This window comes from Aotus nancymaae, unplaced genomic scaffold, assembly GCF_030222135.1.
Source record: "Aotus nancymaae isolate 86718 unplaced genomic scaffold, 86718_ANA_hifiasm-v0.15.2.pri h1tg000041l, whole genome shotgun sequence".
NCBI classification, from domain to species: domain Eukaryota; kingdom Metazoa; phylum Chordata; class Mammalia; order Primates; family Aotidae; genus Aotus; species Aotus nancymaae.
Genome location: NW_026988455.1, coordinates 42657351 through 42670503, shown reverse-complemented (window position 1 = coordinate 42670503; position 13153 = coordinate 42657351). Strand labels below are relative to the sequence as shown.

Below are 13153 nucleotides of genomic sequence, written 5' to 3'. Positions count from 1 at the left end.
TGAGAATCACTTGAATTTGGGAGGCGGAGGTTGCAGTGAGCCGAGATCATGTCACTGCATTCCAGCCTGGGTGACAGAGCAAGACTCTGTCTCAAAAAAATAAATAAATATAATCACATACAGCTAGGTTAAACTTTCAGAAAAAGGCAGTAAAATTTAAATTTTATACCTCTTATGGATTAGAGAAATGCCACGTTATTGATATGCTGATGTATTTTAAAGTTTAAGTTCAAATTTAACCTTTATAATAAAAGTTGTTAATTTGAGATACGGTTTCAGATAATTTGGTTATCATAATCAGAATTCAACAATATATTTAATATGTGGTAGTTTAACAAAACAGCCCTCTGCCTTAAGAGTAACATTCAAATTTTCAAAATAATTTTTTTTTTGTAATAGCAACATTTCATTGAATTGGATGAAAATAGACAAAGATTATTGCAGAAATGCAAGGAACTTATGAAGAGAGCTAGGCAAGTATGTAACCTGGGTGCAGAGCAGATTCTTCCTCAAGAATACCAGACAGTAAGTATAAAAAGTATATAATCCTACAATTGCCATATTTAACATATTAGCTTATAGGATCTTAGGCATTGTAATAGTCCATGAAAAACATGATGTGTCATAAAAAATAGAGAATTTTTCACATTTTTAAGTGGAACACACACACATACATATGTATATATAAAATTTTGCTTAACAGATTTTCTCTATTATACTTAAATTTGGCCACAAATCTTACTGCTTCCTATTAAAGTTAAAACATGGGTATCACCTTGCAAAATTATTGGTACTGTAACATTTATTCTTCCAATACAAATGGGCTTTTCCCCCCAAACTGCTTTTAATGGGTACAATTGGAACATACGGTGTATAGTTTTTCATGGAAACATTGTACCAGTAATTGGTATATAAGAAATAATATAGGTAAGCAATGCTCATGGCAAAAAAAAAAAAAGAAAGAAAGAAAAGAAATAATAGGGGGATATTTTAAAAATAAAGCCTAAGCGTCCCTGGAAATTGGGGTGTTTAATTAGGGTTCAGTGAGAGCTGAATATTTAGGGCTAACATCAGCCAGTAAGGAAAGGAAAAAAGAGGTCTTTTTCCAGTGAGTAAAATTAGGAGATGCTGCCCTTTAGTCACTTACCACCATTAATTACGTATCTCTTTGACAAGTGGGGAGGATACTTTGCCTACATACCTATTCAGAATAATGTCAAAATGAAATTAGAAAATGAATTTTAAAGTATCTAGTATTGTTGTTTTTTTTAAATTCTTAATTTCAAATGTTATCTATTTAAATAGATAATGAAATGTCTACTAAAGATATGAACAACTGGAAAAAAATAATGGATTATAATTTTCAAGTCCTCAAATGATTCATTTTATGATATCAGACACAGAAATCACAGAGAATGGATTTGACTACTTGGATCCATAGTTGGAATACAGTAGATATTTTTAAAACTAATTGAGAAGGTTGTTTCTAAAAACAGACTAGAATGTCTTCAGAATACATTGTGTTGTTACAAAATAAATATAAGTACAATTTGTACTAATTTTTTCTCTCAAAAAAAAAAAGCATGATTGTATTCTTGGTAAGTCATACTGTTTTTGAAAGAAGCAAAATTAGAAGATGATTAATATATTCATTAAAATGTATTAATCACCTGTTATATGTCAGGCATTGAACAAGATAGACATACTTCTTTCTCAGCTGAAAGTTATATTCTAGTCTGGAAGATTGGGTAGACAAAAACACAAATCAAAAATCAGATAATGTCAGATAGCAAGAGATGCTTAAAAAAAAAAAAAAAAAAAAAACGGGGCCAGGCGTGGTGGCTCACGCCTGTAATCCCAGCACTTTGGGAGGCCAAGGTGGGTGGATCACCTGAGGTCAGGAGTTTGAAACCACCGTGACCAACAAGGTGAAACCCCATCTCTATTTATTTAAAAATAAATAAATAAATAAATAAAAAGGAAAAAAAAATAAAACAGGGTTGAGGAGGTGGAGTAACATGGATGGGAACTTGGTCAGGGAAACCTCCTTTGAAAATACCATTTTATAACAGTCCTGAATGAAGAGAAAAGAGCAGTCAAGTGAAGATGTGAGTGAGTGAAAACTTCCAGATGGAGAAAACAGTTCAGAAAAAGCCCCAAGAGAGAAGTATATTTGGGATGTTTCAGAATAAGAATCTCATTGGGGTTAAAAATTATCCAAGCAGAGAAGAAGGCAGAAGCCAAGATTATGTAGGGCTTGTAGACTGTACAGAGAATTAAGGTTGTATTCTTTTGGGGATGGACTCCAGTGGAGGATCTTAAACAGAAAAGTGACGTTGCTACATTTATGAAAGAGCACTCTAACTTCTGTTCTTCTAGACGGAGGCTAAAGTAGGGATACAAGAAGGAAGCAGTGAGACCATTTAGAAAGTCATTGCTTTGGACCACACAAGTGATATATAATGGCATGAATTAGGGTGGTAGCACTGAAGAGAGACAAGAAGTTGACAGATCTTAGATACCTTTTGGTGACAGATCCAGCAAGACTTGCTGATGGATTTGACATGAAGGATAAGAGAGACAACCCCTAAATTTTTCACCTGAACAAACTACAGTGCCATATACTGGCACGGAGAAGATTGAAGGAGAAACAGGTTTGCTTAAAGCGGTAGGGAAGGTGGGTGAAATCCAGATTCTCTTTCACCATATTAAATTTAAGATGCCTATTAGAGTCAAGTGAGAATATCAAGTAAATAAATGTTGGGCACGTGAACTTAAATCTCAGTAAGTCAGAGATTCAACAAATTGAATACCTGAAGTTCTGTAGAAGTTGAATTGCTTTCTGAGAGGTTAAAATAAGTTTAAGATATTAAATTAATATGTCAAGCTCTTTTTCAGGGCTTCAGGATTCATTTTGAACTGTGTAGTATATAGCCTTTGCAGGTTGTGCTAGGCCAAACAATGTACTGCTTGCCTCCCCCCAAAAAAAAAGTATCTGTTCTAATTTGTCCCCATGGCATGGACTCGGAAAATAGTACTGTGGTGAAATGCAACTGTCCAAGTAATTAGATTCTTAGGATGCTTTTTTAGTTCTTCATAAGTACAGTATAAAGTTCTAACTTCTTGCTCTCTTTCAATGCCCCACATATTCTGGACCCATTCTACCAATTCAGCAAGTACCCACCATTCCAAATGGACACAACTCCTCACTCCCTATGGTATGCAGTACTCATTCTTTTTTCCCAACCTCCTATCTTCCCTCTGCCTTGCTCCTCCCTAGCCATTTGCTTTAAGGCTGGGAGATGAATTCTAGGCCTTTGAATTCTCTTAACTCTCCTATAGCATGAACTGATACTTCCTTTCTCTAAATTCCTTAGCCTATTTGATATGTACTGCTTATTTTAATACTCAACATCAATACATTGCCTTAAGGTGTTATCCAGTACATGCATTTTGTTTTCTTTAAAGTACAAGCTTTCTGAAGGCAAATGACCCCGTTTATAATTCCTTTGTATCCTTGTGTGCTAGCATGCTGTTGAACAGATATTAGATACTTATTCAGCAGATTATTTTTTTAACTATTTGAATGGAACTGTTTTCATTATGTCTGTAATGATGGGCAATTTTTTTCTTTAGGTTTTCCAGGATCTTCCAAACACTTTGGATGAAATTGATGCTTTATTAATTGAAGAAAGATCAAGAGCTTCCTGCTTCACGGGACTGAATCCTACAGTATGCCTCTTTCTTTATTCCCATTCTGCAGCCAACCACCACCACCACCACCCTCCCCATACACACACATACACACACAGAGTTCCCTCCAGTACTTGCCTCCCACTCTGTACTAGAGCTCTTGGTAATAATAAGCTAGACAGCAGGAACAATGTGCTTTAAATGCCAGATTCTGAATCTATTAGAATTTTAAATAGATTCTTCCTAAGGAACACAATGTTCTGTGCCTTTTCTTTATAAAAAGAATAGTTGGGCTAACCTGAAATATTGCAATGTCTATTTTTTCAAGGATAAAAAATGTCACTTTCAGAGGTATGTAATAAGAACAAAAATTATTTGTATACAAACAATATAGCACAATTGGCATTTTCAGTTAATGTTTTAATCAGTGCAAAATTTTATATAGTTTTATCCTTTGGTAGATTTATCTTAAAGAAGTTTTTTTTCCCCTGCCAGATTGTTCAGGAATATACAAAAAGAGAAGAAGAAATAGAGCAGTTAACTGAGGAACTAAAGGGAAAGAAAGTTGAACTAGATCAATACAGGGAAAACATTTCACAGGTAATTTTTTAGTTTTTAATCTTTTATCATGTGCTTATTAATGAAATGAGAATGTAGAATCATAGAAAATGAAATCACATGCTTCTACGAAAAGTGTTTTATCATGACCAGACTGATACTGATATAAAACTTATGTAAAATTTTATGTCAGAATATAGTAAAATTGCTTCTAAATTGTGTTTTTATATTGCCTTTATTTGTAGGTAAAAGAAAGGTGGCTTAATCCTTTAAAAGAGCTGGTAGAAAAAATTAATGAAAAATTCAGCAATTTTTTTAGTTCCATGCAATGTGCTGGTGAAGTTGATCTCCATACAGAAAATGAGGTAAAATTGCATTTGAAATATATTTCTGGCAGGTAATTTTAATCATATGCTTAAAGCACATACAAATGATTTATTTGCTTTAGTTATATCTGTGAAAAGTTTTGTTTACCAAAATGTTGAAAGAAAGGAAAAGACCACCTATGGGATTCCATTAGGGTCACTTTTTTTTTGGTGATATTTGGAATTAGTGACTAATACCTTATTCTTTTAATACAGTCTGAGTAATGGTTATTCAGTTGTGTTGAATAAATAAATATATTGCTTTATAAAGCTACCACAGCTGGAGTTAGAAGACTTGTAAACAGATTAGTTTGAAATATAGTATATATCAGTGGTTTATTTTTGATCAAGAATTTAAGAATTCATGGTTGAGTGTGGTGGCTCATGCCAGTAATCCCAGCACTTTGGGAGGCTGAGGCAGGCGGATAGCTTAAGCTCAGGGGTTTGAGATCAGCCTGGGCAATATGAAAAAACCCCATCTTTATAAAAATATAAAAAGTAGCTGGATGTGGTGGTATGTACTTATGGTCCCAGCTACTCTGGAGGCTGAGATGGAAGGATGGCTTGAGCCTGAAAGGTGGAGGTACCAGTGAGCCAAAATGGTGCCACTGCACTCCAGCCTGGGCAACAAAGCCAGACCTTATCTCAAAAAAAAAAAAAAAAGAACTTAAGAATTCATGAGAATGAAAATATTGGGAAATTTTCTACTAATTTCTTGAGTTATAAGTTTATGTGTTGCAATTTGGGCTAGAATAAACGTTTCATTAAGACATGCAAAGGCCAGTTGCTGTGGCTTATGCCCAATCCCAGTTTGGGAGGACAAGGCACGAGGATCACTTGAATTCAAGAGTTTGAGACCAGCACGAGCAGCATAGTGAGACACTCTGTCTCCCCGCTCAAAAAAATAAATAAATAACTACTAGAAAATTGAAAATTACCTTTGTGACTTACATTATATCTTTCTCTTGGTCAGTACTGTCTTAGACCTTAAAGCTCTATTCAATTAATAGATAAACCTTTAATTATTAAGTTTTTTTCTTTTGAAACTGTGTTGCCCAGGCTGCAGTGCAGTGGCACGATCTTGGCTCACTGTAACCTCTACCCCCTGGGTTCAATTTTCCTGCTTCAGACTCCTGAGTAGCTGGAATTACAGATGCCAACCAGCATACCTGGCTAATTTTTGTATTTTTAGTAGAGATTGGGTTTCACCATGTTGGCCAGGCTGGTCTTGAACTCCTGACCTTAAGTGATCCACACCCCACTTTTGGCCTCCCAAATTGCTGAGGTTACAGGCATGAGCCACCACTTCTGGCCTAATTAGTAAGTTATGTATCTCATTTTTAAGGTAAATCTGAACCTGACTGACCTAGAAATGCCATCAGTGAGAATAGTAAATAAACCTTAGAGCACCCTCAGTTTTGACAAAATGTATTAAACACTAATGTTCTCATTACAACAAGTATTTATTGAGCACCTGTTATGTTACTTTCTTTTTGCTGAGTATTGTGTGTATGTATGACTTAAGTTTTCAACGTATATGTGTAATTCCTACCTTGTGCTTTTCTCCTTAACCAACTGAAGAAGTTGGGGGGATTCTTGGCCCCCTGCAGTTACTGTACACAGCCACTCCTCCAGCAGAAGAGACCACGACACTCCATTATGTTCTAATTGCTTTCACCTATAGTTTAAAAACCTAACACTTTGGAATTAGAATAAACAGTGCCTTTCTAGGACAGGGTTCCTCACTCAGTAATTTCTAAAAACTCTTGGGGAAGCCTACTAAAGTTGAATAAAATGGTATGGAGGAGGAAGATGTTAATTTAATCTGAATATATTCCTTATCTAAATAGATGCTTGGAGACCCTTAAAGCTTTTAGATAGTAACTGTTTGCCTAATATTTATTGTTGTAAAATATATATTGTTTTATTTTTAAACTAGTATCACTAAATTTTGAGTTCCTTACTCTTACTCAGTTAATTCAATCCATTTTCAAGTAATAGAATGACATTACCAAAGGAAACTCATTTTTCATCAACTTTCTAAATGTTTTATAGGAAGATTATGATAAGTATGGAATTCGAATTAGAGTCAAATTTCGCAGCAGTACTCAACTTCATGAATTAACTCCTCATCATCAAAGTGGAGGTGAAAGAAGTGTTTCTACCATGTTATACTTGATGGCACTACAGGAGCTAAATAGATGTCCATTCAGAGTAGTTGATGAAATCAATCAGGTATGGTGATTATTCTGTTACTTGGGTCTTCCTATAGCCTGTAACAGGTATAAATATAATCATTATTATTGTCATTGTTTAGGGAATGGACCCAGTCAATGAACGGAGAGTGTTTGAAATGGTTGTAAATACTGCCTGTAAAGAAAATACATCTCAGTACTTTTTCATAACACCAAAGGTAGGTAAAAAGTAACCTAAAAGTGGTCACAGGCCAGGCGCAGTGGCTCACGCCTGTAATCCTAGCACTTTGGGAGGCCAAGGTGGGCAGATCATGAGGTCAAGAGATCGAGACCATCCTGGCCAACATGGTGAAACCCCATCTCTTTTAGTAATACAAAAATTAGGTGGGCATGGTGGTACGCACCTGTAGTCCCAGCTACTTGGGAGGCTGAGGCAGGACAATCACTTGAACCAGAGAGGCGGAGGTTGCAGTGAGCCAAGATCGCACCACTGCACTCCAGCCTGGTGACAGAGCAAGTCGTCTCAAAAAAAAAAAAAAAATAGTGGTCATATACTTAGAAATCCCCTGTGGCTTAATCATATAGTTTCTGGCCCAATATATACATATTAGCAGGAACACTTCCCAAAAAAGAATTTAAAAGGTAACAGTAATATTTACATTATTAAAGGGATAAATTCCAGTGTCCTACTTAATCAGAGGAAGAAATGTAGGAGGCGTATCATTATGTTCTGGAATTGAGATTTTTCTCATTCCTTTTCTGGAAAAGGCACTCTTTCAGCACTAAAAGATGACTGGGGAATGCAACCCCTAAAACTCTGGCTTTTAATTTTCCTAAAAAAAAGCCTCTCGTCATATACTACCCTTCCTCTTTGTCACTACCACTGTGCTGGCCCAGGGGAAATTTAAGTATCCCAACATCTACTCACAGGTTAAACTTTGATAAAAACAGAATTATCTTTGCCGAGAATTTTCCATAATCTAGAACCATTGCAATGGGAAATTTTCTTTTGTTAAATCTAGTGTTATGGGTAAATTACAAAGTGTATATATTCAAAATGTGTTTATGAATGTAATCAGATTTTTTCTTTTTTAATTAAGTACTCATGAAAAATTTTGGCCAGGTGCAGTGGCTCACACCTGTAATACTGGTACTTTAGGAGGCCAAGGCAAGTAGATCGCTTGAGCCCAGGAGTTTGAGACTAGCCTGAGAAACATGGCAAAACCCCATCTCAACAAAAAAATGCAAAAATTAGCTGGGTGTGGCAGCATGCACCTGTAGTCCCAGCTACTCGGGAGGCTGAGACAGGAGGATCACTTGAGACCGGGAAGGAGAGGTTTCAGTGAGCCAAGATCACATCACTGCACTATAGCCTGGGTGACAGAATGAGACTTTGTCTTTAAAAAAACAAAAAAATTGCTTTTGCCTATCCTGCATTCAAATTTTTATTAAATAGTGTCATCTGTCTTATTTTTTCAGCAGATATTCTTGTGGAATAGTCAGATCTGTTAATACCCTACTGCTTGCCAAATACCTTAGCCTATAAACATCTCTGTTACACATTTTTCAGGATAGTGGGCTGTCAAACAAGTTGCTTGAGAAGTGTTTGTCAATAAAAAGTGAAAGTATCTATCTTAGGAAAATTATGGAGGACATACTCTTTTCCAAGGTCTCCCTGGGAAGTTGAATAATCCCAGTTATCCTGTGAATCTAGAGGGCTCAATTATTCCTTGTTTCGATTATTCCTTAGGCCAGGCTGCAGGTATACTAATGTAGGTAAGGATTACAGTCCAGCAAGGTTTATATTGAGGTGTTTAAGGGTTCCATAAGAGTCTTACTGGCTGGGCATAATGGCTCACACCTGTAATCCCAGCACTTTGGGAGGCTGAGGCAGGCGGATCACCTGAGGTCAGGAGTTCAAGACCAGCCTGGCCAATAGGATGAAACACCATCTCTACTAAAACTACATAAATTAACTGGGCCTGGTGGCACGTGCCTGTAATCCCAGCTACTGTGGAGGCTGGCTGGGACATGAGAATCTCGAACCTGGGAGGTGGAGGTTGCAGCTAGCCAAGATCGCACTACTGCAGTCCATCCTGGGCAACAGAGTGAAAAACAAAGTTTTATTAATATTACAAATAAAATAATACGTTTGACTATACACATATAAGGTCGGAAAACTGTTTTTCTCAGTATAGAGCTTATATCACAGTTTGTCTGTTTTAATACTGACAGCTCCTGCAAAATCTTCGTTATTCTGAAAAGATGACAGTATTGTTTGTCTACAATGGCCCTCATATGCTGGAACCAAACAGATGGAATTTAAAGGCTTTCCAAAGACGGCGGCGCCGTATTACATTCACTCAACCTCCTCAATAGAAGTAAAGAGAGGAAACCTGGGAATTTTTCTGTTAAATTCTGTTTATAAGTATGGCTCAACTGAATAAAAGTTAGGACATTGATTAAAACAAAAGCAGTTATTTTTGGAAACCTGCTTTTAAATACAAATAGGTTGATAACGGAAACCATAATGACCTTTCTAAAACATCATCTAGTAGTAAAAGTTAAGTCTTCTTCAGTCTTGGTTGAACTTGAGTCCTTAGCAACTCTGACCATGAGTCATTGAGTTCTCATGTTAAAAGGTACTTAATATTACAAATCAAGGGTACAGTGGAAGAGGGTTTAATCAATCACAAGAAGTTTACTTATATTGTATCCCTGGGCTTTAATTGCAGAGTAACTTTAATTACTTTTAGAGCCTAAAGATGACTCTAGAGCCTAAGCCCTAGTTTCTCCCAGTGTTATATTTTTAAAAATTGATATGAACATGTCTAATGTATAGTAATAATTTATGACAGATCTATTCATTTCTTCCTGTTAAAAAGATTACCTTATCTCCAGTAGGAAATGGAGTTTTATGGGCCTTTAAAAGAAACTTTTATGAAACTTGATGCTATAATTGTATTGGTATTTCAAAGGGAAAGAAGCACTGGGGTTCAAAAATGGTAGCAGGACTGCTTTGAAATGCTACAAGGTGGCTACTAGATGATGCAAAATGCAACCAAAAGATTGACAGAATAAAATCAAATGACAAGAGTTTTTAAAGAATAACCTTGTAAAGTGTGGGGGCGGGTTTTTTTTAATTTTATTTAAAGTCAATTGTATTTTACATCTTAAATTTCTAAAAGCATTTTTATAATTGTTTTTAGTAAGATTTTTCTTAAAATTTCATATACTGGTTTCTACAATTTATATTTGAAATTTCTTAGTGTTATGTAAAGAGTGAGGTAAAAGCATTGATTTCTTTAAAATCATAATGTTTTTAGAACTTAAGCCTATAGGGCCTTTCTTACATTGTTGATACACCCATTATCTTAGAAAATCTAGTTTAAACTGTTTTTTTCAGTGCAAAAGAATTAAATGGGAAAATCATTTGTTTATCTCTAAGTTATACTAATTAATACAGCCAAACAAATCATCTTCTTTTAAAAAATAAATCTTGTAAGAAAATGGACAGTCCAAGGTCATGTCTTTGAACTATTGGACTGTGCCAGTAATGACAACATTATTTTTTTGGCTTGCTTGCCTGAATGAATTGAAGAATTGCATTCACTTTGAGTTTTGCACATTGTTAAGTAGCCTTTTTAATTTATAGTCTTATTAGGTCAAAAAATAAAGAACCATAAGTTTATGTCCTCTCACTTAGACATTTTTTCTTTAAAAAGGTGTTGTCTTCTTTATAAAATGTTAAGAGCCTTCCCTTCTTAAACTAACTCCAATGCATGAAGTATGAAAATATTTTTAAATTTTTTTTTTTACTTTTTTCTTTTTTTTTTTTTTTTGCCACAAAAAGAGTACAATACCTAGGATAAAATGACATTTTTACTAATTTGAGCAAGTCATGTAAACATTGAAGAACTTGGTAACATATTAGTAAATGGGTATTACCAAATGCTTTTGTTGTTAATTACTTTGTTTTCCACCAAAATATCTTTACTAAAATGTGCTTGGTGTAATTTATTGTCTCAATTACTACCAGTCATCTTATTTCTGCAAAATGAGCATCAGTGTGAAAAAGAAGTGTGAAGAGTAAACATATTTGAAAATCAAATGGTCAATTACATTTCAGTTTGCACAGGCCAACAATTATTCCATACTTTGTTTGTAAACATTTAATTTCTCTACTGGACAAAATTAATATTGGTTTTACGTTGAATTTTGAGCTGTGAAGAATAAATTATGTAGCACATAGTCTCAGCCACTTAAAACTTTTCTGCAAAAGTTCATTTTTAATTACATAAAAATTGTAAAAACTTCTAGTAAAAACTTGATTTGGTGAATACAATGATATTTAAAACCTTAAGGTGACAAGCATTTTGGATGCCAAATCTTCATTGGTTTGCCTGGGAAGAGTCTCTGTTAAAAGGTTTTTCATACTTAAAGTAAAAGGAAAGATTTCTTGCTGCTTTCTGATTGTCTTTTGGACACATGCTTATTTTCTTTGGGGTATAAACCTTTAGATGTGAAAAGTAATTTCATTCTGCTATTGTGTGTGCGTGTGTGTATGTAATTGAAAAAAATCTGTGGGAAATCCTACTTTGTTGGTAATAAATCGATATTTTCATATTCTTTTGGTGTATGTTATTTTAAGTGAGAACTATTTTTTATACTCTGAACCTTTAAGTGTCATTTTGGTTTTCAGATTTACTAAAAAAACAAGTCTGTTGAGTACCTACCATTTACAAAATAGTGTTCAGCAGTCTAGTTCAAAAGGTTAGAACGTTTAGTCCTTTGTCTGTCTGCAGTGAAATCACAGTCTAATAGAAGCAATCAACACTTAGGGAGAACAAGGGCCTACACCAGTTAAAGAAGCCAAGTCACAAGGCCAAGTATTCATCAGAGAGGTTGCAACATAGGTTAATTGTTTTTGGGTTTAAACACTAAGTTTGCTAACAGCATGCCCAGTAGCCAGTTTTGACTTATTACCCTTGTTAAGCGACTATATTAAATAATTTTTTTTAATGTATTTTTTAATCAGCCCATCTTTTTCACTTAAAGTTGCTTGATAGTCTCATCATTGAAATGAGGATCATACCTAATTCACAGGGTGGTTGAGAGGAGCAAATGGGACTGGGGCCTATGTGGGCACATAGCGTGATAGTGAGCACATTATTAATGCTTACATGCCTTCTTGTATTTTAAATCTTGAAAAATGTACTCTGAATTTTATACATCCAAGTCTGATAATTCTAAATAAAGTGAATGTAGAGATTAACTATTTTGTAGTCTTGATAAATTGTGTCAGTTCAAAGGACGCAAATACCTACAGACTGAGCACTGAGCAGTACAGATAGTTATTTTTATAGATCTTGTTACCTTGTTAAGTGTAAATATAAGTTAGAGCTTCCCTAAAGATAGTCCATCTCATTATTTTATATTGATATATACTTTGGAAAATTTGTAATTAAGAGTTTACACATTTGAGAGATTTGACTATGTTGACAATTCAGGCTTTTTATTTCCACCAAAAAGGTTAGGTATGGGAGATTTTATTTAATGTTGAATTATAACTTTGTTTATTGCTGCAAAATAATTTACTGGCGATAGGCTGGAAGAGTTAGATATTTTCCAAAAAGCCAGCTTTGTATAATCCGAAAGAGACAGCAGGACTCCTCTGGTTAGCTTCATTCTAAGCTGTGCTAAGAGGACTCGGTGAAGCTGAGGGCAACCTAAAAACAGCTCTGACCCTGCGTTTATCAGACAGGCTGCAACACAGTTTAGTTATTTTTAGGTAGGTCAGAAAGACCTGAAAGATGTTGTCCTTCCACGAATAGTACCTTACCTGTCTGACCATGCTTTTGTTAGTAAACTTCCATTTCCTTTTGCCTCTTAGGAGCATGTTACACATTCTTGGCATTCAGGACCATGTGTTTGGGGTGAAGGTTGAGGGGACAGAGTGCCAAGAGGGCCACTTGACCATTCCTGCCAAATTTTCAGTAAGGAGTGTATTAAAAAGAATTCCAGTGAAGGAAAGATTTGGGACAGGCTGCCCAATGAATGTTACAGAATGGTAAATTTTACATTCCTTTCATATTATTTAGAATTTGTTCTTAAAAAGAGAGAGGGTCTTGGTATGTTGCCCAGGCTTGTGTCAAACCAGCCTCAAACAATCCTGTCTCAGCCTCCCAAAGTGCTGGGATTACAGGTGTGAGCCACTGTGCCCTGCCTAGATTTTTAATTTAGTTCCAGTGATCTGACAATGTGAAATTCTGTACCATCAGAAATTAGTTGTTAGATTTAGGAAGGACCTCCTCAGTGGTTTAGCCTATCCCCTTTTTTCAG

General features: G+C 35.2%; 1 protein-coding gene across 3 annotated transcripts in view; it reads left to right on the top strand.

Moving 5' to 3' along the window:
- The window catches only part of SMC5 (structural maintenance of chromosomes 5), a 92503-nt gene extending 81063 nt beyond the window's left edge, over positions 1-11440 (top strand). The window contains exons 18-25 of one of the 3 annotated variants that reach the window (XM_012453872.2): positions 400-525; positions 3174-3218; positions 3637-3732; positions 4189-4293; positions 4497-4616; positions 6672-6851; positions 6934-7029; positions 9047-11440. In XM_012453872.2, coding sequence (XP_012309295.2) covers positions 400-525; positions 3174-3218; positions 3637-3732; positions 4189-4293; positions 4497-4616; positions 6672-6851; positions 6934-7029; positions 9047-9190 — 912 coding nt within the window. In that variant the 3' untranslated portion in view covers positions 9191-11440. The remainder of the gene's footprint in view (positions 1-399; positions 526-3173; positions 3219-3636; positions 3733-4188; positions 4294-4496; positions 4617-6671; positions 6852-6933; positions 7030-9046) is intronic. The other 2 variants (XM_012453888.2, XM_012453882.2) reach the window with 2 other exon arrangements.
- The last annotated feature ends 1713 nt before the right edge of the window (positions 11441-13153 follow it).